The sequence below is a fragment of the Entelurus aequoreus genome, linkage group LG07 (genome assembly GCF_033978785.1).
Source record: "Entelurus aequoreus isolate RoL-2023_Sb linkage group LG07, RoL_Eaeq_v1.1, whole genome shotgun sequence".
NCBI lineage: Eukaryota > Metazoa > Chordata > Actinopteri > Syngnathiformes > Syngnathidae > Entelurus > Entelurus aequoreus.
In genome coordinates, this window is record NC_084737.1 from 12,740,720 (window position 1) to 12,765,891 (window position 25,172).

The 25,172-nt window shown below is 37.6% G+C and overlaps 1 protein-coding gene across 5 annotated transcripts in view; it reads left to right on the plus strand.

Annotated features, from left to right (window-relative positions):
- Positions 1 to 25,172, plus strand: part of LOC133653389 (regulator of G-protein signaling 17-like) — a 67,254-nt gene that overhangs the window by 31,325 nt on the left and 10,757 nt on the right. For 4 of the 5 annotated variants that reach the window (XM_062052595.1, XM_062052596.1, XM_062052593.1 and 1 more), the window contains 2 exons: positions 22,840 to 23,012; positions 23,183 to 23,278. In XM_062052595.1, the coding sequence (XP_061908579.1) occupies positions 22,840 to 23,012; positions 23,183 to 23,278 (269 nt within the window). The remainder of the gene's footprint in view (positions 1 to 22,839; positions 23,013 to 23,182; positions 23,279 to 25,172) is intronic. The other variant, XM_062052594.1, reaches the window with a different exon arrangement.

Genomic DNA, 25,172 nt, shown 5'->3' on the forward strand with positions numbered 1-25,172 from the left:
GCAAAAGGACGGATCGATCCATAAATTGGTGGTATCGATACCAAGGGTAGTATCAGTATATGATCATTACTATAGTGATTACAACTATATTTTTATTTTCGCAACAATAAAAAGCGTTATTGGTTAATGTTTACAAACTCGGGGTCCCAAGAGGACTTTGAGAGCAAAAACCAAAGGATGGAAATGAACAGCAGATAGTCCTCATGGAGTATCAGGCCTTGTTTGCAGGCATCCATGATCCAGTCTTCTATCGTCCGCTCTACGTATAAGTTCTATCTTATTGATTTTTTCCGATAAAATTTCTAAGGCAATTGATATGTTGGTGGTTGTCGACCTGGAGCTTTGTTTCTTACTACCGTATTTTTTGGACTATAAGTCGCAGTTTTTTTCATAGTTTGGCCGTGGGTGTGACATATACTCCGGAGCGATTTATGTGTGAAATTATTAACACATTACCGTAAAATATCAAATAATATTATTTATCTCATTCGCGTGAGCGACGAAGCAAATGGCAGCCATCGTCACACACACGTCAACAATCCTCACTCACATGCCAACCAATAAGAATTTGGCGGGGGCGGGTCATGGCAGAAGTGCATTGTGGGTTTTGGAATGCTAACTGCTATATGCTATACGCTACTGCCGGAGCTATTAAAATGGATCACATCAACGTTGGCTGTAACTTATAAAAACTGAGAAGGACTGAACTAAAATGGCACCGAAAAGGAAATCGTATACTGCCGATTACAAGCTGGACGTAGTGAAATATGCACCAGAAAACGGCGATCGAGCAGCAGAAAGAATGTACGCTAGCAGGGCATACCAGGAGCGACACAGACGAGGAAGATTTCATGTTATTTAGCGATCGGAGTGACAGATTGTTTGGTAAACGTATAGCATGTTCTATATGTTATAGTTATCTGAATGACTCTTACCATAATACACTACCGTTCAAAAGTTTGGGGTCACATTGAAATGTCCTTATTTTTGAAGGAAAAGCACTGTACTTTTAAATGAAGATAACTTTAAACTAGTCTTAACTTTAAAGAAATACTCTCTATACATTGCTAATGTGGTAAATGACTATTCCAGCTGCAAATGTCTGGTTTTTGGTGCAATATCTACATAGGTGTATAGAGGCCTATTTCCAGCAACTATCACTCCAGTGTTCTAATGGTACAATGTGTTTGCTCATTGGCTCAGAAGGCTAATTGATGATTAGAAAACCCTCGTGCAATCATGTTCACACATCTGAAAACAGTTTAGCTCGTTACAGAAGCTACAAAACTGACCTTCCTTTGAGCAGATTGAGTTTCTGGAGCATCACATTTGTGGGGTCAATTAAACGCTCAAAATGGCCAGAAAAAGAGAACTTTCATCTGAAACTCGACAGTCTATTCTTGTTCTTAGAAATGAAGGCTATTCCACAAAATTGTTTGGGTGACCCCAAACTTTTGAACGGTAGTGTATGTTACGTTAACATACCAGGCACGTTCTCAGTTGGTTATTTATGCCTCATATAACGTACACTTATTCAGCCTGTTGTTCACTATTCTTTATATATTTTAAATTGCCTTTCAAATGTCTATTCTTGGTGTAGGACTTTATCAAATAAATTTCCCCCAAAAATGCGACTTATACTCCAGTGCGACGTATATATGTTTTTTTTTCTTATTTATTGTGCATTTTCGGCCGGTGCGACGTATACTCCGGAGCGACTTATAGTCCGAAAAATACGGTAGTTTTCCGGTTGACGTCTTTTTCTAGTAATATGTCCCAGGTCCCAGCTGCCTCTTTCGAATCGTTTTTGCCCGTGCCAACACCCCCTATGACTTTTCTTTTCAGTCCATGATATGCGGAGTATTTTTCAGAATAATTGTTGTAATTTTCTCAGCTGTTGATTATTTAAAGTCCCTGCATTCACGGTTGTAAAGCACGTTTAAGGGACTCTGGAGTTTGGCTTCTATTTTGACTATAGACTCATTTTGTTGACGCTGTCTTTGGACCAGGTGTTTGAATCGGTCCACTTGTTTCATTTTCTTGTTGTTGCAAGTGATGTCACATGCAGGTGGATGTGGTTTCTTGGAAACTGCCGTGCATTCGGTTCTGTTGATGTGCAGTGCCAGTCTGTTTACTTCACTGTGAGCTACTACTGTGTTCAGTAGCTCGTCTTCAGAGTCTGCCACTTGCGCATCCGCATTAACATGAATTCCTCCAACTTTTATTCTATCTTGATGATTGATGTTGCGTAAAGGTTGAACAGATCAGGAGATAGTACACAACCTTGTCGAAGAACCCTTTGAATGGCTTTGAATTGACTGCATTCACCATCTGTAAGGATTGCTGCTTCTTGTTCTTAGTAGTAGTTAGTAGGGTTGTACGGTATACCGGTACTAGTATAGTATCGCGGTACTAATGAATCAAAAACGGTACTATACTCTGGTTGAAAAGTACCGGTTCGCCTTATTTATTTTTTTTACGGGCATGACGGCGCGTCATTGCTGGTTTTACGAGCAGAGGAGCATGTTGGGCAGCGCACAAACACAGAGTACTTACAAGCAGACACAGTGTGTAGACAGAAAAGGGAGAATGGACACATTTTGGCTTAAAAACTAACGAAAAAGGTGGAGCTATAACACTGAAACACCCACAGGGAGAGGTGCTTTAATACATGGCAGTGTTTTAGCTACTTCTAAATCACTAATCCTCGCCTCCATATATACAAGTATCATCCCTGCAGGACGACGAATAGCTAAACTTGCTTCACTACACACCATAGCTCACTGGCGTCACAATGTAAACAAATGCCATGGGGGAATCCACACCTGACATCCACTGTAATGATACCAAGTACAAGTGCGTATCTAGTCGATGCTTACTATGATTACATCAATATTTTTTATTGTCACAAAATCTTTTTTGTTTTAAATTGATATTATATTCATAAACTCAGGAAATACGTCCCTGGACACATGAACTTAAATTATGACCATTGTATGATCCTGTAACTACTACATGTGTGGTATCATCCAAAACTAATGTAAAGTATCCAAACAACAGAAGAAGAAGTGATTATTACATTGTAACAGAAGTGTAGATAGAACATGTTGAAACAGAAAATAAGCAGATATTAACAGTAAATGAACCAGTAAATTAATAATCTATTTTTACAGCTTGTCCCTCATAATTCTGACAGGATAATAGAATGATAAATGACACAATATGTTACTGCATAGGTCAGCAGACTAATTAGGAGCCTTTGTTTGTTTACTTACTACTAAAAGACAAGTTGTCTAGTATGGTCACAGGGTTTCCCACACATTCATTTATTTGTGGCGGCCCTCCACGAAAGAATTACGTCCGCCTCAAATAAAAAATAAACATTTTTTTATTTATTTTTTAGTCCTCTCCAGCTTCTCAGGCAAATCATATAGTTGATGTAGATGCCCATATCGGCTGTTCAGATTTACTTTACAAAAGAGAAGTGTAGGATACTTCTCTTGTTGCCTTATTTGTATTTGACTTTATTAAATGTATTTATATTAGAAACACAACATGTGTATATAACAAAGGGTGCAAAGTCTGCAGGCAGTAGGAAACACATGGTTAAGTGTAGGGAGTAAAACTGATGGCAGTCTAAAGTTCAAGATTTTTGGAGCTCTTTGTTCAGTGGATCAGATGTTTGATGAAGCTCAGTGACTATCTACCACCACTACTGTTTTCTGTTTATTTGTTACTGACTGTGGCAGGACACCTCTGCCTCTGTTTCACTTTATGTTGCTGGTAAATAATATGGTTGTAGTAGTAGGCTAAAGTTAAAGGGGCAGAGCTTTGAGACATTTTAGCTTTTATATTTTATAAGATATATTTTTTGTAAGAACCACAATTAATAAATATATTTCAGTGAATAACTTATTGTTCAAATCTGTATATAAATATGTACATAAAGTGTTGTAATTATATTGTAAAATGGATGGATGGATGGATGGATGGACGTTTAAAACAAAACTGTTATTATTAATTAGTAAGTATACATTTTTTGAGCCTTTTTAGAGAAAATCAAATCATTGTAGTAAATTATGCAAATTACTCGATGATGTCATGGTGACCACGCCCCCACCGCCACAGGTATCTTGGCAGTTTATGGGAAACACTGTGTTCACTATTTTATTTAAGGACAAAATTGCAATAAGAAACATATGTTTAATGTACTCTAAGATTTTTTTTGTTAAAAATAAAGCCAAAATGCCATTTTTTGTGGTCCTCTTTATTTAGAAAAGTATTGAAATACACGGTACCGTTTGGTTTAGTTTATTCTCTACTATTGACTTTGCTTTGATCAAACAATTGTATGTAATAAAAGAGAATAAGGAAGTAGTTTAAATATAGTGTGGATATTGTTGAATTGTCAATAGCATTCACCATAAATACATTGAACAATGTAGTTAACACATGTGATCGGTATTGGTATCGGTCGATCTCCATCATGGTTGATTGGTATTTGCAGCCAAAAACCCCGATCGGAACATCCCTACTTGACTGGACACCGACCCTCCTCACTCGTCGCCACCTTGGAAGGGACCACCGAACAAAAAGTGAAATCACGGCATCATTTTGATGAGTTCATGCAAACCGGGAAAAAAAAGCTGAAAGATAATTTTTGGATATCTAAATGTTGTTAATTGCCATTAAAAAGGAGAGAAGAAGTGAGTAATTGGTCATTTACACTAAGTGTATAATAAAGTATATTATTTGTACACCGTATACCGTTTAAAGCAGACTTGGGCAAAATACGGCCTGCTGGACGTTCTACATATTTTTTTTAGACCTTAAACGTCAAAACCGTCGCCGCCATTATGATGTGCAGTGCTCTTTTTAAATGACCGTAAGTCTTGAACTATAGAAAGTATTTCATCCATCCATCCATCCATCTTCTTCCGCTTATCCTCAGCCTTCCCGGTAAGGTCTATTCAGGTGTACTGGAGAGGAGGCTACGCCGGATAGTCGAACCTCGGATTCAGGAGGAACAGTGGTTTTCGTCCTGGTCGTGGAACTGTGGACCAGCTCTATACTCTCGGCAGGGTCCTTGAGGGTGCATGGGAGTTTGCCCAACCAGTGCTTTGTGGACTTGGAGAAGGCATTCGACCGTGTACCTCGGGAAGTCTTGTGGGGAGTGCTCAGAGAGTATGGGGTAACGGACTGTCTTATTGTGGCGGTCCGCTCCCTGTATAATCAGTGTCAGAGCTTGTAAGTCGGACACGTTTCCAGTGAGGGTTGGACTCCGCCAAGGCTGCCCTTTGTCACCGATTCTGTTCATAACTTTTATGGACAGAATTTCTAGGCGCAGTCAGGGCATTGAGGGTATCTGGTTTGGTGGCTGCAGGATTAGGTCTCTGCTATTTGCAGATGATGTGGTCCTGATGGCTTCATCTGGCCAGTATCTTCAGTTCTCAATGGATTGGTTTGCAGCCGAGTGTGAAGCGACTGGGATGAGAATCAGCACCTCCAAGTCAGAGTCCATGGTTCTCGTCTGGAAAAGGGTGGAGTGCCATCTCCGAGTTGGGGAGGAGAACTTGCCCCAAGTGGAGGAGTTCAAGTACCTCGGAGTTTTGTTCACGAGTGAGGGAAGAGTGGATCGTGAGATCGACAGGCGGATTGGTGCGGCGTCTTCAGTAATACGGACGCTGTATCGATCCGTTGTGGTGAAGAAGGAGCTGAGCCGGAAGGCAAAGCTCTCAATTTACCGGTCGATCTACGTTCCCATCCTCACCTATGGTCATGAGAACTGGGTCATGACCGAAAGGACAAGATCACGGGTACAAGCGGCCGAAATGAGTTTCCTCCGCCGGGTGGCAGGGCTCTCCCTTAGAAATGGGTGAGAAGCTCTGTCATCCGGGAGGAACTCAAAGTAAAGCCGCTGCTCCTCCACATCGAGAGGAGCCAGATGAGGTGGTTCGGGCATCTGGTCAGGATGCCACCCGAACGCCTCCCTAGGGAGGCGTTTCGGGCATGGCCGACCGGTAGGAGACCACGTGGAAGACCCAGGACACGTTGGTAAGACTATGTCTCCCGGCTGGCCTGGGAACGCCTCGGGATACCCCGGGAGGAGCTGGACGAAGTGGCTGGGGAGAGGGAAGTCTGGGCTTCCCTGCTTAGGATGCTGCCCCCGCGACCCGAGAAAGTATTTCAATAGTCGAAATCTGCGCTTTTGGGTGTTATAAGAGTTATTAGGTTAATCTACGTCTCAGCAGCTCAGACCAGGAACAAACCAGAATGGGCGGGGTTTGTTTTCAGAGCAGCCAGCCCGAAACGCATGTGTCAGAAACAATTTTATCATATTGTTAGTGTTTATTACACTTGGCCTTCATATTTTGCGGTTTGTTTGTTTTTTTACTTTTTTGTTGTGTTTTGCTTGGTTGTAAAAGATACACAACTATCGAGGAGCTGGTCTGAGAAGTAAAAGAGGAGCGACGTTCATATGTTGTTAATATTCAGTGTAGAGATGTCCTATAATATCGGCCTGCCGATATTATCGGCCGATAAATGCTTTAAAATGTAATATCGGAAATTATCGGTATCGTTTTTTTATTATCTGTATCGTTTTTGTTTTTGTTTTTTGTTTTTTTGTTTTTTTTATTAAAAGAACATAAAAAACACAAGATACACTTACAATTAGTACATCAACCCAAAAAACCTCCCTCCCCCATTTACACTCATTTATAGGGATGATGTTTGATAAGAAATTATCGAGTTCGAGCCTATTATCGAATCCTCTTATCGAACCGATTCCTTATCGATTCTCTTATCGAGTCCAGATAGGTTGTTGTATATGGAAAAAAAATAAAAAAATTTGGTTTAACAAAAGCTCACTTTTATTATATAAGAAAACAATTTAATCTAATAAATAAATAAATATTGACTGTTACCCCCCTAAAAAAATATAATAAAAAAAATAAATATTGACTGTTGTTACCCAAAGTATAATAAGTGGGATTTTTTCAGAAAAACAAATATATACAGTAACACAAAAACAACCTGTCTCTGTGATCACTAAAGGTGTATAAATAATAATATAGTGTTAAATAAAATCAGTCCCTTGGGCACAAAACTGAAAATAATACAGCTTTCCAAAAAGTGCAATTCTGCTGCTATTTGACATAACTGTTTGTTATGATGCTTTGACATTTTTGCACTTTATTTCTTTATTGAAAGAAAATTCTATGAAGAGAAAAGTTCTTTGCAAATGTGGATACAATGCTAAAAAAATGAAAAGTTAAAGCTAAAAAAAGAAATGCACTTTGAGTTAACATTATTTCCTTATATGGGAAAAGATGTTATGAGCTAGGGAATATAACAACTACACTACCCAGCATGCAACGGGAGTGACAAGCATGCGCGGTAGCCCCGAAAAGTGTTGTTCCATATCGTCACCCGGCAGCTAAGAATGAGCATGCTGTGAAAGTAAACGTCAAGAACTCAGCCAACACGCCTCGTCTGCATTATTTATAATTAGACAGACAACACATATACAGTGTGATTTTGTTTTGTTTACAAGGAAAGAAAAACAAAAGTTAAAAAAGGGAGATGTCATTTATGTATGTGCTGCGGTTGATTTAAGAACGTTGCGACAGCTGCCGTAAAGGAGGTGCGTTGCTAGCCTGGTTGCTATGTTTCCGGTGGGTCGTAAAAGTGTTCGTCATGTGTTTGTACCCTGCTCAAATCTCTCAGTAAAGTTATTCATTGGATTATACCTTTTGTTTTGAACTTTATTACACATTGGAGCGCTTTTTCCCGTCCATTTTTTTCCTGCTTTCGCTATCTGCGCCTAATGACTGAGCTACGTGACGTCATTTCTTGTGATGTCCCACGGAGCATTTCTGGTCGGGACGGGATTCGTTCCCAGGGATTCGAATAAAGAACCAACTATTTTTCTTTACTAGAGTGGTCTCGATAAAGGGTACCGGTTCTCAAAAAGGGATTCGAGTCAGAGGACTCGGTTCTTTTCTTATCGAACAACCGGGAAAACCGGTTTCGAGTATCATCCCTACTCATTTACACTCATTCACACAAAAGGGTTGTTTCTTTCTGTTATTATTATTCTGGTTCCTACATTATATATCAATATACACTACCGTTCAAAAGTTTGGGGACACCCAAACAATTTTGTGGAATAGCCTTCATTTCTAAGAACAAGAATAGACTGTCGAGTTTCAGATAAAAGTTCTCTTTTTCTGGCCATTTTGAGTGTTTAATTGACCCCACAAATGTGATGCTCCAAAAACTCGATCTGCTCAAAGGAAGGTCAGTTTTGTAGCTTCTGTAACGAGCTAAACTGTTTTCAGATGTGTGAACATGATTGCACAAGGGTTTTCTAATCATCAATTAGCCTTCTGAGCCAATGAGCAAACACATTGTACCATTAGAACACTGGAGTGATAGTTGCTGGAAATGGGCCTCTATACACCTATGTAGATATTGCACCAAAAACCAGACATTTGCAGCTAGAATAGTCATTTACCACATTAGCAATGTATAGAGTGTATTTCTTTAAAGTTAAGACTAGTTTAAAGTTATCTTCATTGAAAAGTACAGTGCTTTTCCTTCAAAAATAAGGACATTTCAATGTGACCCCAAACTTTTGAACGGTAGTGTATATCAATACAGTCTGCAAGGGATACAGTCCGTAAGCACACATATTTGTGCGTGCTGCTGGTGCACTAATAGTACGAAACTTTAACAGTTAATTGTACTCCTTTTCATTAATTACTAGTTTCTATGTAACTGTTTTTATATTGTTTAACTTTCTTTTTTATTCAAAAGAAAATGTTTTTAATTTATTTATCTTATTTTATTTGATTAATTTTTTAAAAAAGGACCTTATCTTCACCATACCTGGTTGTCCAAATTAGGCATAATAATGTGTTAATTCCACGACTGTCTATATCGGTTGATATCGGTATCGGTTGATATCGGTATCGGTAATTAAGAGTTGGACAATATCAGAATATCGGATATCGGCAAAAAGCCATTATCGGACATCCCTAATTCAGTGTTTTATTGTTCATAGTTAATATTGTAAATCACACTTTCTTTGTTTTCATGTACATTTTGGGTGTCCCATTCAGTAAAAACCTGTTTAAAATTCCCTTCCTTTTTTTTTTTGGTGGTCTGTCTTTGGATGTTGTGACTTTTGGTATTAGTGTTCCTGCAAAAACGGGACCCAAACACACATACTGTACAGCAGTTTTTTACAGCTAAATGTGTACATATAAATACACCTTGGTCCCCCAGACACATTGTTTTTCTCTCAATGTGGCCCCCCGAGTCAAAATATTTGTTCAGCTCTGGTTTAAAGTGTACTTGAGACACTCTTCATACAAAACGACATCGCCAACTAGCGGCCTGGCATGCGTACCACAGTGTTTCTCGGCTCTGCTTGAATGTTGTTGTACATGGAACTTTGCAAAAAAGACTTTTAAATGTTTATGATGATCTCTATGAAAGTACTCCAAAAGCCTGTTCTAGACTATGTTTACACTGCAGGCCAAACGTGGCCCAAATCTGTTATTTTTTAAACATATTTTTTTCCGAGCTGACTGTTTACACGGCAAGTAAAATGTGATCTTTATCAGACTGCAGTGTAAACACGCACAGGCCCCAATGTGGCCTAGAAGTCATTTGCATGCGCAGTTCGATAAAGTGAAAACAAAGGACGTTGACGGATTCCGTTAATAAAAACGCTGCTAACTACTACAAAATAAAATAAAAAGTTGCCACACCGCGACCTCGAACGGGACAAGCGGTAGAAAATGGATGGATGGAAATGAAAGTGATATGATGTATGAATGGATATATATGGTGTAGGGCTGCAACAACTAATCGATTAAAATCGATTATAAAAATAGTTGCCGATTAATTTAGTCATCGATTCGTTGGATCTATGCTATGCGCATGCGCAGAGGCTTTAAAAAATATATATATATATTTTTTTTTTAAATAAATCTTTATTTATAAACTGCAACATTTACAAACAGCTGAGAAACAATAATCAAAATAAGTATGGTGCCAGTATTCTGTTTTTTTTCTCAATAAAATACTGGAAAGGATAGAAATGTAGTTTGTCTCTTTTATCCGATTATTAATCGATTAATCGAAGTAATAATCGACAGATTAATCGACTATCCAATTAATCGTTAGTTGCAGCCCTAATATGGTGTAATATATCTGTGTACAGCTCTGGTAATGGGTACATTCGCACCCACCTGCACAAATGTACTTCAAAATGTAACAATCTAAATAAATATGACTTTTTTTTTGTTTACTAGGGCATGCATATATAATATGCATTAGTTTGACCATTTAAAATCAACAATAATAAAAAGGAGATGTTTGGAAATAGCATAAAAATGCCCCAAAAACTTGGAAAAACGCGATTCATTGCGTTACTTTTTGGTGTAACCATCATTAAATGTTCTGTTCAGGTATATTTCTTTTATATTTTGATAAATCATCATATTTATGTATTACCAAATTTAAATAGGTATTGGTCAATCTTTAAGCTGTGTGTATTTGATTTCAGTTTGCTTTTGACATCTTATTTAGAATTGTAGTTGAAACTTTTACAACATTGTGTTGTGCTCATGATGGCGTAATCAAACTAGATTTCATTTAATGATCTTGTTTTGAATATTTATTCCCTTTTTTACATTTAGTATATTTAAATATTCATTTATAAACATTGAATACATTTCAAATATCAATAAAATGCAATTGCCTTCATCTTATAGGGTAATGTTTAATTACACCAAGTCATGAGCGTAACACTAAGCTTCATCACTTTGACTTGTACTATCTCTAATTCTGGTGGTGTTTTATGCTTTTTTCTTTTTGGAACATGTACTATACATATAATACAATAAAGTCCATATAAAATTATGTTTCTAGCAATACTTTAATTTTGCCTTTGAAAGTAAAACTCTAATGTCCATTAGTGGAGCTGTACACATCTGGGAGGGTTCCAATAATTACAATTTCTTTGGAATCATAATATATATTCATACATTAGATATAGCCTATTACTTGCACACTATTGATTAGTGATGACTTTGCTCTGTTGTGATAAAGTATCCACTACGGCTGGCGTACTGCGTCTTTCCCCACCCACACGAATGACGTAGGTCGCCCAAAGCTGACAAAAAAGTCACATTTGGGTCGCATTCAGGTCACTTTGCGTTCAGACTAGAGCTGCAGCTATCGAATATTTTAGTAATCGAGTATTCTATTGAATATCCCGATCGAGTAATCGGAAAAACCTCATAAGGCCCAAGCTGTTTGTTTACATGTTTTTTTTTAATTTCTCTTTGCTATTTGGTCTTTTGGACCCTAATTAGAATAAAAACTAAGAATCATCTTTTGATATGATGTACTTAGTCCATATGTACACAAACGTGTACTTCATGTTTAGTGACATGCTAATTCTTATTTTTACACTTTTTTTTTCCAAATTCCATTGTATGTTATACTCTTCTGACACCACCAGATGGCTTTATAAGTGTCCACATAAGTGGCCATAAGACCCCAATTCAGTAGTGTACACAATTTTGGAAATAAGAGCTAAAAGGTGCTGTCCACGCATGTGGCCACTAAGCCTTTTAAGGTTTAATTAGACATGTTAAGATGTTCCCTCAATTATTGCGTTTGGCCTAATTGTCTTTTATTTCCTAAACGCCTGTTTTCATTATTGAAGGCTGACACGCACAGCTGAAATGCATTTGTGGTTGATTGTGCCAATTTGTGTGTGCTAATAAAAACAGTTGCGCTGATGATCATTATACGGTGCCGTTTAAATGGTGGTTTCTCCACGCAAATCCGCTGAGCTGTTTTCAACCTGCCAACAATATAAAAAGACAAACCACTTAATAATGACAACAACAGTTTTACCTTTTAAGAATGCAATACAGTTCATTGCATTCATTGCATGCAAAATAGTAATCAATGTTCATTTTGCCGTCATAACATGTTTGAGACAAAAACACAAACATATAAAATTAGTTCAAAATTAATATTCCCTGAGAAAGTTAAAATAAAAATATATTCTTAGTATCAAAAATGAAACAATAAGAACAGTTTTCATTATATCAAAAATAAAAAGTGGATTAGGTATTGCCTTTAAAGGCCTACTGAAATGAATTTTTTTTATTTAAACGGGGATAGCAGATCTATTCTATGTGTCATACTTGATCATTTCGCGATATTGCCATATTTTTGCTGAAAGGATTTAGTATAAAACAACGACGATAAAGATCGCAACTTTTGGTATCTGATAAAAAAAAGGCTTGCCCCTACCGGAAGTAGCGTGACGTAGTCAATTGAGCATATCCGCAAAGTTCCCTATTGTTTACAATGATGGCCGCCAGAAGTGAGAGAGATTGGACCGAGAAAGCGACGATTTCCCCATTAATTTGAGCGAGGATGAAAGATTTGTGGATGAGGAAAATACAAGTGAAGGACTAGTGGGGAGTGGAAGCGATTCAGATAGGGAAGATGTGTGAGAGCCGGGGGTGACCTGATATTCAGCTGGGAATGACTACAACAGTAAATAAACACAAGACATATATATATACTCTATTAGCCACAACACAACCAGGCTTATATTTAATATGCCCCAAATTAATCCCGCATAAAAACACCTAGGTGTTTGTTATGCTAGCTCCTAGCTACTAGCTCGAGCTAGTTATAGCTCAAGCGGGTTATATGGACGGGATCCCGTACATATAACCCGCCAATACAATTCAAACACCTGCACAACACACACACTCACTCAGCCCAAAGAACCGTTCACCTAACCCAAGGTTCATAAAGCTTATATATTTAACCAAAGTTACGTACATGACACGCACGTACGGGCAAGCAATCAAATGTTTGGAAGCGCGCGAGTGGGACCTGATATTCAGCTGGGAATGACTACAACAGTAAATAAACACAAGACATATATATACTCTATTAGCCACAACACAACCAGGCTTATATTTAATATGCCACAAATTAATCCCGCATAACAAACACCTAGGTGTTTGTTATGCTAGCTCCTAGCTACTAGCTCGAGCTAGTTATAGCAAGCGATCAAATGTTTGGAAGCGCAGCGACGTACTCACGGTATCGCGTCTGTGTATCCAAATCAAAGTCCTCCTGGTTAGAGTCTCTGTTGTCCGAGTTCTTCGATCTTGACTGCATCTTTCGGGAATGTAAACAAACACCGGCTGTGTTGTGTTGCTGACTTCCCTCGACAACTTTCTTCTTTGCTTGCTCAGCTTCTTTCTCCATAATGCAATGAACAAATTGCAACATATTCACCAACACAGATGTCCAGAATACTGTGGAATAATGACATGAAAACAGAGCTATTTCGTATTGGCTTCAATGGGGAAGCCATACTTCTGTTAAACTGGCTACGTCACGCGCATACGTCATCATACCGAGACGTTTTCAAGCGGAAGTGTGGCGGGAAATTTAAAATTGCACTTTATAAGTTAACCCGGCCGTATTGGCATGTGTTTTAATGTTAAGATTTCATCATTGATATATAAACTATCAGACTGCGTGGTCGGTAGTAGTGGCTTTCAGTAGGCCTTTAATACTGCATTTGAAATGTGCAACTTCATATTTAGAACCAAGATGGTTCTAAAAATGAAGTTGGACCTCCCTCAATCGGATGCTTTCTCGACAGGTGCTACAGCATCGAACTTGTGCTATTGTGGTATGCGAGCGCCACTATGCAACGTTTGCGTACTACTGCGTTTTCCTTCGATTTTAGTGTGAAGTGTTCCCGCACCTTAGACAACTTTTGTCGCTTCCTAATTCCCTCGTTTTGCTATGGCTCCGGTCCACTAAATTTCTGCGTTTAATAAACTCAAGCGTATTTAAAAGAGCGCTGTTGTGCAGTGCACGATCTGACGTAAACACGCTGTGCAATACCTAAACAGTCCGTGCGAAATGTGAGCCGTGACTACTGTTTACTAAACCAGGCAAAATGCCGTGGAAAAAAAAAAAAAAATGACGCCTCGAGGCAGCGGAAATTCCTCCTATAATATATTTTGTAATCCAATTACTCGAGTAACTCAAAACACTCGTACCTCAAATTGACATCGTCCTTCAAAACAAATGAACTACAATTTAATCGGTGCTTGCAAATAGCACAACTGTGACATTGCTTTTAAAAGACTAAAGACTTTTAGATAAGAAATATTGTATAAAAACAATACAATAGAATGTACTGCTAACAACTACAGTAGTTTTCATGCAGTAATGTAATAATGTGCAGTATTTACCTTTTTGGAGAGTGAACTTCTACGGTATCTCCTTCCAGCTGCTTTTCCGTCAAACACACCATCAGCAGCTTCTCCATAATTTCATGGATATACACTACCGTTCAAAAGTTTGGGGTCACATTGAAATGTCCTTATTTTTGAAGGAAAAGCACTTTAAACTATTCTTACACTCTATACATTGCTAATGTGGTAAATGACTATTCTAGCTGCAAATGTCTGGTTTTTGGTGCAATATCTACATAGGTGTATAGAGGCCCATTTCCAGCAACTATCACTCCAGTGTTCTAATGGTACAATGTGTTTGCTCATTGGCTCAGAAGGCTAATTGATGATTAGAAAACCCTTGTGCAATCATGTTCACACATCTGAAAACAGTTTAGCTCGTTACAGAAGCTACAAAACTGACCTTCCTTTGAGCAGATTGAGTTTCTGGAGCATCACATTTGTGGGGTCAATTAAACGCTCAAAATGGCCAGAAAAAGAGAACTTTCATCTGAAACTCGACAGTCTATTCTTGTTCTTAGAAATGAAGGCTATTCCACACAATTGTTTGGGTGACCCCAAACTTTTGAACGGTAGTGTATGTCCGCCGTATGGATATTATTTGAATGTCCTTGTCATTCTTTTTCAGTGTGGTGCAGCCCAACAGTGATGCACTTGGGTTTCGGGCAAATCACTCGACCGAAACTGCATGTTGCCTTCTACTAGACACAATCAAACAAAACCTTGACAAAGGAGGTGTAGTTGGAGCAATATTCTTAGACCTCCGCAAGGCATTCACGCCACGGTACTTACAAAATGAACAACTTTTGAACTTTCGACAGATACTCTGGCCTGGATTATGTCATATCTATCTGGTCGGACCCAATGTGTCCGTATTGATAATACAAAATCCAGTGCTACTGATATTGGGCTGCCACAAGGCTCTAATATCGGCCCTCTTCTTTTCTCCATGTATCTAAACCACCTGCCATCTGTATGTGGGGATGTAAATATCCAGATGTATGCAGATGATAACGGTTATTTATACAAACCCCGTTTCCATATGAGTTGGGAAATTGTGTTAGATGTAAATATAAACGAAATACAATGATTTGCAAATCCTTTTCAACCCATATTCAATTGAATATGCTACAAAGACAACATATTTGATGTTCAAACTGATAAACTTTTTTTTTTTGTTGCAAATAATCATTAACTTTAGAATTTGATGCCAGCAACACGTGACAAAGTAGTTGGGAAAGGTGGCAATAAATACTGATAAAGTTGAGGGATGCTCATCAAACACTTATTTGGAACATCCCACAGGTGAACAGGCAAATTGGGAACAGGTGGGTGCCATGATTGGGTATAAGAGTAGATTCCATGAAATGCTCAGTCATTCACAAACAAGGATGGGGCGAGGGTCACCACTTTGTCAACAAATGCGTGAGCAAATTGTTGAACAGTTTAAGAAAAACCTTTCTCAACCAGCTATTGCAAGGAATTTAGGGATTTCACCATCTGCGGTCCGTAATATCATCAGAGAATCTGGAGAAATCACTGCACGTAAGCAGCTAAGCCCGTGACCTTCGATCCCTCAGGCTGTACTGCATCAACAAGCGACATCAGTGTGTAAAGGATATCACCACATGGGCTCAGGAACACTTCAGAAACCCACTGCCAGTAACTACAGTTGGTCGCTACATCTGAAGTGTGCAAGTTAAAACTCTCCTATGCAAGGCGAAAACCGTTTATCAACAACACCCAGAAACGCCGTCGGCTTCGCTGGGCCTGAGCTCATCTAAGATGGACTGATGCAAAGTGGAAAAGTGTTCTGTGGTCTGACGAGTCCACATTTCCAATTGTTTTTGGAAACTGTGGACGTCGTGTCCTCCGGACCAAAGAGGAAAAGAACCATCCGGATTGTTATAAGCGCAAAGTGTAAAAGCCAGCATGTGTGATGGTATGGGGGTGTATTAGTGCCCAAGACATGGGTAACTTACACATCTGTGAAAGCGCCATTAATGCTGAAAGGTACATACAGGTTTTAGAGCAACATATGTTGCCATCCAAGCAACGTTACCATGGACGCCCCTGCTTATTTCAGCAAGACAATGCCAAGCCACGTGTTACATCAACGTGGCTTCATGGTAAAAGAGTGCGGGTACTAGACTGGCCTGCCTGTAGTCCAGACCTGTCTCCCATTGAAAATGTGTGGCGCATTATGAAGCCTAAAATAGCACAACAGAGACCCCCGGACTGTTGAACAACTTAAGCTGTACATCAAGCAAGAATGGGAAAGAATTCCACCTGAGAAGCTTCAAAAATGTGTCTCCTCAGTTCCCAAACGTTTACTGAGTGTTGTTAAAAGGAAAGGCCATGTAACACAGTGGTGAACATGCCCTTTCCCAACTACTTTGGCACGTGTTGCAGCCATGAAATTCTATGTTAATTATTATTATTTGCAAAAAAAAAAAAAAAGTTTATGAGTTTGAACATCAAATATCTTGTCTTTGTAGTGCATTCAATTGAATATGGGTTGAAAAGGATTTGCAAATCATTGTATTCCGTTTATATTTACATCTAACACAATTTCCCAACTCATATGGAAACGGGGTTTGTACTTGTGGGAAAGGACGCTAAAACGGTTTCCAGAAAACTTACAGCAGCCATGGAGAAGGTGGCAAGATGGCTACAGGATTCTTGTCTTACATTAAACATTAAGAAAACGGCAACAATGTATTTTGTAAACAAATATAAAATGTCATCCTTTCCAAATATAACTGTTGATAAGGAAATAATACAAAATGTTAGTGAATATTGTTACCTGGGTGTCATTTTAGACCCAACACTTGGCTTTAAAAGACATATCAAACAGATGTGCCAGAGTCTTAAATACAACATAAAAAGGTTCAAATGTATCAGGAATTCATTAACACTGGAGGCAGCTCAAACTTATTTTAATGCAATGATTATGTCTCGTTTTTGTTATTGTATAACATGTTGGTCGCAGGCAAGCAAAATGACACTGAGGCCATTGGAAACTTTGCACAAACAATCGCTCAAAATCCTTGACCGAAAATCACAACACCACCATCGCTGTTTAGTTCTCCAAAAATATAGATTGTTAAATGTAGCGAACATTCAAAGATTAGCATCAATACGAATCCTAAATAACACTGCACCAGCGCCACTTAAGCACTTTGTCCAGTTTACATCTGCTGTGACAACTAGAAACAGAGCGTACCCAGATGCAAAACATCTTTTGCACAATCAGCCTTTTCATATGAAGCGATAAAGGAATGGCACGACCTCACGGCCGACTTGAAAAGTCGAACAGATTACTCTTCATTCACTATTGAAGTCAAAAAGTGGCTTTGGAGCAATCAAAGCTGCTCACACGGTCAATAAGGTGGGCTCTATGTTTGACACATCAACTCAATGTGTGTTATATTTATCCATGAGAGCATTTTTGTAGTAAATTGTGAGGTGTGTCTGTTAAAATCATGGCTGTTTTTACAAATGATGACAGATGTGAACAAGAGCATGTATTGTCTGTGTTATGATGTAAAGGAGGGGTGGTTGTAATGTATAAGTATGTGTCAATGCAGTGTTTCCCATAAACTGCCAACATACCTGTGGCGGTGGGGGCGTGGCTATGGGCGTGGTCACCATGACATCATCGAGTAATTTGCATAATTTACTACAATGATATGATTTTCTCTAAAAAGGCTCAAAAAATGTATACTTACTAATTAATAATAACAGTTTTGTTTTAAACGTCCATCCATCCATCCATTTTACAATATAATTACAACACTTTATGTACATATTTATATACAGATTTGAACAATAAGTTATTCACTGAAATATATCTATTAATTGTGGTTCTTACAAAAAATATATCTTATAAAAGCTAAAATGTCTCTTAAAGCTCTGCCCCTTTAATTAGTGCATACTAAATAATTTAACTTTAGCCTACTACTACAACCATATTATTTACCAGCAACATAAAGTGAAACAGAGGCAGAGGTGTCCTGCCACAGTCAGTAACAAATAAACAGAAAACAGTAGTGGTCAAATACAAATAAGGCAACAAAACTTTTGTAAAGTAAATCTGAACAGCCTATATGGGCATCTCCATCAACTATATGATTTGCCTGAGAAGCTGGACAGGACAAAAAAAAAATAATTATTTTTTTTAAATTTGTGGCGGACGTAATTCTTTCGTGGCGGGCCGCCACAAATAAATGATTGTGTGGGAAACACTGCAATGAAAGGGCATTTTATGACTTTTCTTAATTTGATTCCATGCTATAGTATGATTTTATTGTCATAATTTTATTGCATGATTTTTGTATCCCTTTAATTTAGGTAGCCAGGGACTGCAGATGGAAATGAGCTATTTAGCTATAATGTGGTAGAGAACCTATCTGTCTTTGAGCTTAATGTTTCTGTGCATTGTCCCTTCAAATAAAGACTAAACTATAAACTATTAAACTGCATGAATAGCATCCGTGGATCTTTAGTCATGTTGAGCAGGAGTCTACACAAGTTCCTTTTGAACACGTGAGAGTGCACCTGTGCAGGGTTGGGACCAAAAGTTAAAAAAATATATGCATAATACAACACAACACTGACACTCTGACACCACAAAACCTGTGGACCCCCCCCCCAAAAAAAGGTTGTTTTTAGACTTTAAAATTTGGTAACAAATTGTATCAACATCTACGTCTTTTCTATATAAAAGTGTGTGAGTGTTTGTCTCACATCTCAGTCACATGATGCATCACACTCTCTCTCACTTCCTCTCAACATGACTCTTCCTTCATCCTCTACTTCTACTTCTACTTCCATTACTACAACTAGCAGTAAATGTTCTGTCCCGCTGTCTTTGTACAATTTATATGTGAGAAAAATATGACACATGCATATATAGATACATACAGTACATACATACTAAGGATGTAACCATACATACATACATACATACATACTAGGGATGTAACCATACATACATACTAGGGCTGCAACTAACGATTAATTTGATAATCGATTAATCTGTCGATTATTACTTCGATTAATAATCGGATAAAAGAGACAAACTACATTTCTATCCTTTCCAGTATTTTATTGAAAAAAAACAGCATACTGGCACCATGTTGTGGACATTGGGGGTGCAGCATACACCAACAATAACACAGAAATGTAACTCATCAGAACTGAATCAGATATTGTACACGTTTCTGTTGTGAATAATAAAGGATTCATTTTAGACTGCCTCTGAATAATAGCATGAAATATTCCAGCACCTTCATAACGTTTAGTTATACTAAAGCGTCACTCAAATCTAAATATTCATATAGCTTTATCGGCCCGGCTACATTGATCCATTATGAAACCAACCTGAGATATTTCTGTCCGTTACGTTAATTTCGAAATTGGTAACCGTGCGTTTTCTCTCTCAAAACGGAGTCAAATGTGCCGGAGACACATTATCAGCCCCGCGTTGCAACAAAGGCATAACTTTAACGTTACTCACAAAAAAGCTGAACTCATGAATGCTTGTTGCCACTATGGACTTAAAAAGTTACGTACTGTGAGTTGTTCCCTTCATCCATGGCTCCAACATGTTTCTTCTTCAGGTGCTCCTGAAGCAATGTTGTACTTCCGTGCCATTTTGCAGGAAACGGTCTTCTTTGAAGTCTTTAAAGTGAAGTGTTCCCACACTTTTGAAGACTTAGGTCGTACACTTTTCTCCATTGAAGCAATAACCTCAAGATGTTTTTCTGCTGAACTATCGGTAGTGTTTTCCTGCGCCATTTTTCAAATGTTTCCAGCAAAGGAGACGCCGTGGTCACGTGAGCTGCACATGACACATCATTGGCTAGCTTACGCCACCTCATGAGACTTAGCCTCACCGCCGCCCTGGCGCTGTTTTGTACTGTTTTTGTACTTATTTTGATTATTGTTTCTCAGCTGTTTGTAAATGTGGCAGTTTATAAATAAAGGTTTATAAAACAAAAAAATTTTTTTTATTTTTTTTAAATTACAAAAAAAAAAAAAAGCCTCCGCGCATAGCATAGTTCCAACGAATCGATGACTAAATTAATCGCCAACTATTTTGGTAATCTATTTTAATCGATTCAATCAATTAGTTGTTTCAGCCCTAATACATACATACATACATACTAGGGATGTAACCATACATACATACATACTAGGGATGTAATGATACATACATACATACTAGGGATGTAATGATACATACATACATACTAGGAATGTAACCATACATACATACTACAGATGTAATGATACATACATACATACATACTAGGGATGTAACCATACATACATACATACATACTAGGGATGTAATGATACATACATACATACATACTAGGGATGTTGCGATACATACATACATACTAGGGATGTAACCATACATACATACATACTAGGGATGTAACCATACATACATACTAGGGATGTAATGATACATACATACATACTAGGAATGTAACCATACATACATACATACATACTACAGATGTAATGATACATACATACATACTAGGGATGTAACCATACATACATACATACATACTAGGGATGTAATGATACATACATACATACATACATACTAGGGATGTTACGATACATACATACATACATACATACTAGGGATGTAACCATACATACATACATACTAGGGATGTAATGATACATACATACATACTAGGGATGTAACCATACATACATACATACTAGGGATGTAATGATACATACATACATACTAGGGATGTAACGATACATATATACATACATACATACATACTAGGGATGTAACCATACATACATACTAGGGATGTAATGATACATACATACATACTAGGAATGTAACCATACATACATACATACTACGGATGTAATGATACATACATACATACATACTAGGGATGTAACCATACATACATACATACATACATACTAGGGATGTAATGATACATACATACATACATACTAGGGATGTAACGATACATACATACATACATACATACTAGGGATGTAATCATACATACATACATACATACTAGGGATGTAATGATACATACATACATACATACATACTAGGGATGTAACGATACATACATACATACTAGGGATGTAATGATACATACATACATACTAGGGATGTAATGATACATACATACATACATACATACTAGGGATGTAATGATACATACATACATACATACATACTAGGGATGTAACGATACATACATACATACTAGGGATGTAACGATACATACATACATACTAGGGATGTAATGATACATACATACATACTAGGGATGTAACGATACATACATACATACATACTAGGAATGTAACCATACATACATACATACTACGGATGTAATGATACATACATACATACATACTAGGGATGTAACCATACATACATACATACATACATACATACTAGGGATGTAATGATACATACATACATACATACTAGGGATGTAATGATACATACATACATACATACTAGGGATGTAATGATACATACATACATACATACATACTAGCGATGTAATGATACATACATACATACATACTAGGAATGTAATGATACATACATACATACATACATACATACATACTAGGGATGTAACGATACATACATACATACTAGGGATGTAATGATACATACATACATACTAGGGATGTAATGATACATACATACATACTAGGGATGTAATGATACATACATACATACATACATACTAGGGATGTAACCATACATACATACATACATACCAGGGATGTAATGATACATACATACATACATACTAGCGATGTAACGATACATACATACATACATACTAGCGATGTAACGATACATACATACATACATACTAGGGATGTAACCATACATACATACATACATACTAGGGATGTAATGATACATACATACATACTAGGGATGTAACGATACATACATACATAGAATGGATCTGCTATCCCCGTTTAAATAAGAAAATTTCATTTCAGTAGGCCTTTAAAATGGATGAGTTTGGACTAGAGAGTTGGGATAAGGTTGGGGCTGAGACTGAGTTTTGGGTTAGGGTTCAGGTAATGCTAGTATTGAGGATATGTTGTTATGTCCTGGGCATGACGTTAAAGTGCATCCGGCAGTGGAGGCTCCTCTATGGGGTCTTGGGGCACTAGAAGGTTAACCCCTTTACTACTGTTACCCCAGGTGGCCCTTGGCAGAGGCCTAGTACTTAACTGCCCCCCAGCCAGGGATACGGTGAAGACCTCAACGGCGACGGTAGTTTTAAGAGTTTTTTTTAGATCCATCCAATTTAGGGTTCTGGTGGGAGCCGACAGGTGCCGTTATGTAACCTGAATGAAGTTCGTATTTGTGACGGGGTTGTGGGTTAGGTTCTCAGGCTATAGAGTGTGCATTCAAGGTGAATGAAAAGAGAAGAAAGTTGACCCCGCCCTCGTGTGTCTGCAGTACACTGGTCCCATCCCGGCTGAGCGAGGGGAGGGCGAGCTGGCCATGGTTGTGGGTCGGGGCGAGGCCTCGCCGCTGAGCGGGCCGCCGGAGCGAGGCTTGATCGCCACCCAGAACTCCCAGCGACCGAGTGCCTGCTGCTTCTGCTGGTGCTGCTGCTGCAGCTGCTCGTGGTACGACTCGTCGCCTCCTCACTTTGACTTCTCGATTCCTCTTTTGTCGCGTTATTGACTTTTAAGACTTCTCACACCCTGCTCTTCACTGTTGTCATAACATCCTGGTGTGTGTGTGTGCGCATGTGTGTGTGTTTTGTTCCTGTCTGAAAGCCGTTTTATCATGTCAGTCTCACCGTCAGGAATGAAGACGAGAGGAGGCGGCGTAGGAGGAAGAGGAAATCGCAAGACACCAAGATGGAAACCATACCAAACTGTGAAGCTTGGTGAGTCTGCGTCCGCCACATGCCAACGTAGCAGGTCAGCGTCCGTAGGAAGGTTTTAGGGCCAAAAAACGCGCAAAAAAGCCTAATTAAATCAGGTATTTACGTGTTCTACATTTTCACCATGGAGACACTCATTTACTGTACGCTCATGTTACGCGCATACATTTTTGTGATGTTTTAAAAACATGCAATAGACATGTATCACTTTTTATTAGGGATGATGTTTGATAAGGAATTATCGAGTTCGAGCCCATTATCGAATCCTCTTATCGAATCGATTCTCTTATCGAATCCAGATAGGTTGTTGTATATGGAAAAAAAACACACAATATTTGGTTTAAAAAAAGCTCAATTTTATTTTATAAGAAAAAAATAAAATAAATAAATATTGACTGTTACCCCCCTACAAAAATACAATAAATAAATATTAACTGTTGTTACCCAAAGTATATTAAGTGGGATTTTCAGTCCCTTGGGCACAAAACTGAAAATAATACAGCTCTCCAAAAAGTGCACTTCTCCTGCTATTGGAACATACTAACTACACACACAGGCAGACAGCTAACAAACAATCCAAGACGTCTAATAAAGTTCCAAAGCAGATTAATCCATTTAGGCTCTTTATTGTTGTTGATCTTGCTTTGTCTTTTCCCATCTTTACTTTTGTCTTGCACTGGACTGTTATTTTTTTATTTTTTTAACTGAAATACACACAATGACAAATGTATAAGCTATGTGATTCAATTAACATACTGAAATGTAATACACAATATGTAAATATTAGCTTCGCACAAATATACAGTACTTCCATCAAACAAATACTTCTGAGTGTTGAAACTATTTCGATGGTGGAAATACACGACTGGCAGCCATTTTAAGTCTTCAAATCATCCATTGAAACAGTGCACAAAAATCGTTTTTCAATAAACATCTTAGTTTTAAATTTAACCACTTTCCACCTTAACATTGAGTTTAATAAACAAGTTAAACAGTTTACTTACAGCAGGGGTCACCAACGTTTTTGAAACCAAGAGCTACTTCTTGGGTACTGATTAATGCGAAGGGCTACCAGTTTGATACACACTTAAATAAATTGCCAGAAATAGCCAATTTGCTCAATTTACCTTTAACTCTATGTTATTATTAATAATTAATGATATTTACACTTAATTGAACGGTTTAAAAGAGGAGAAAACACGAAAAAAATGACAACTAAATTTTGAAACATAGTTTATCTTCAATTTCGACTCTTTAAAATTCAAAATTCAACCGAAAAAAAGAAGAGAAAAACTAGCTAATTCGAATCTTTTTGAAAAAATTAAAAAAATAATTTATGGAATATCATTAGTAATTTTTCCTGATTAAGATTAATTTTAGAATTTTGATGACATGTTTTGAATAGGTTAAAATCCAATCTACACTTTGTTAGAATATATAACAAATTGGACCAAGCTATATTTCTAACAAAATCATTATTTCTTCTAGATTTTCCAGAACAAAAATTTTAAAATAAATTCAAAATACTTTGAAATAAGATTTACATTTGATTCTACAGATTTTCTAGATTTGCCAGAATATTTTTTTTGAATTTTAATCATAATAAGTTTGAAGAAATATTTCACAAATATTCTTCGTCGAAAAAACAGAAGCTAAAATGAAGAATTAAATTAAAATGTATTTATTACTCTTTACAATAAAAAAAAATAATTTACTTGAACATTGATTTAAATTGTCAGGAAAGAATTTAAAAGGTAAAAAGGTATATGTGTTTAAAAATCCTAAAATCATTTTTAAGGTTGTATTTTTTCTCTAAAATTGTCTTTCTGAAAGTTATAAGAAGCAAAGTAAAACAATTTATGAATGTATTTAAACAAGTCTTTAAAATATTTTCTTG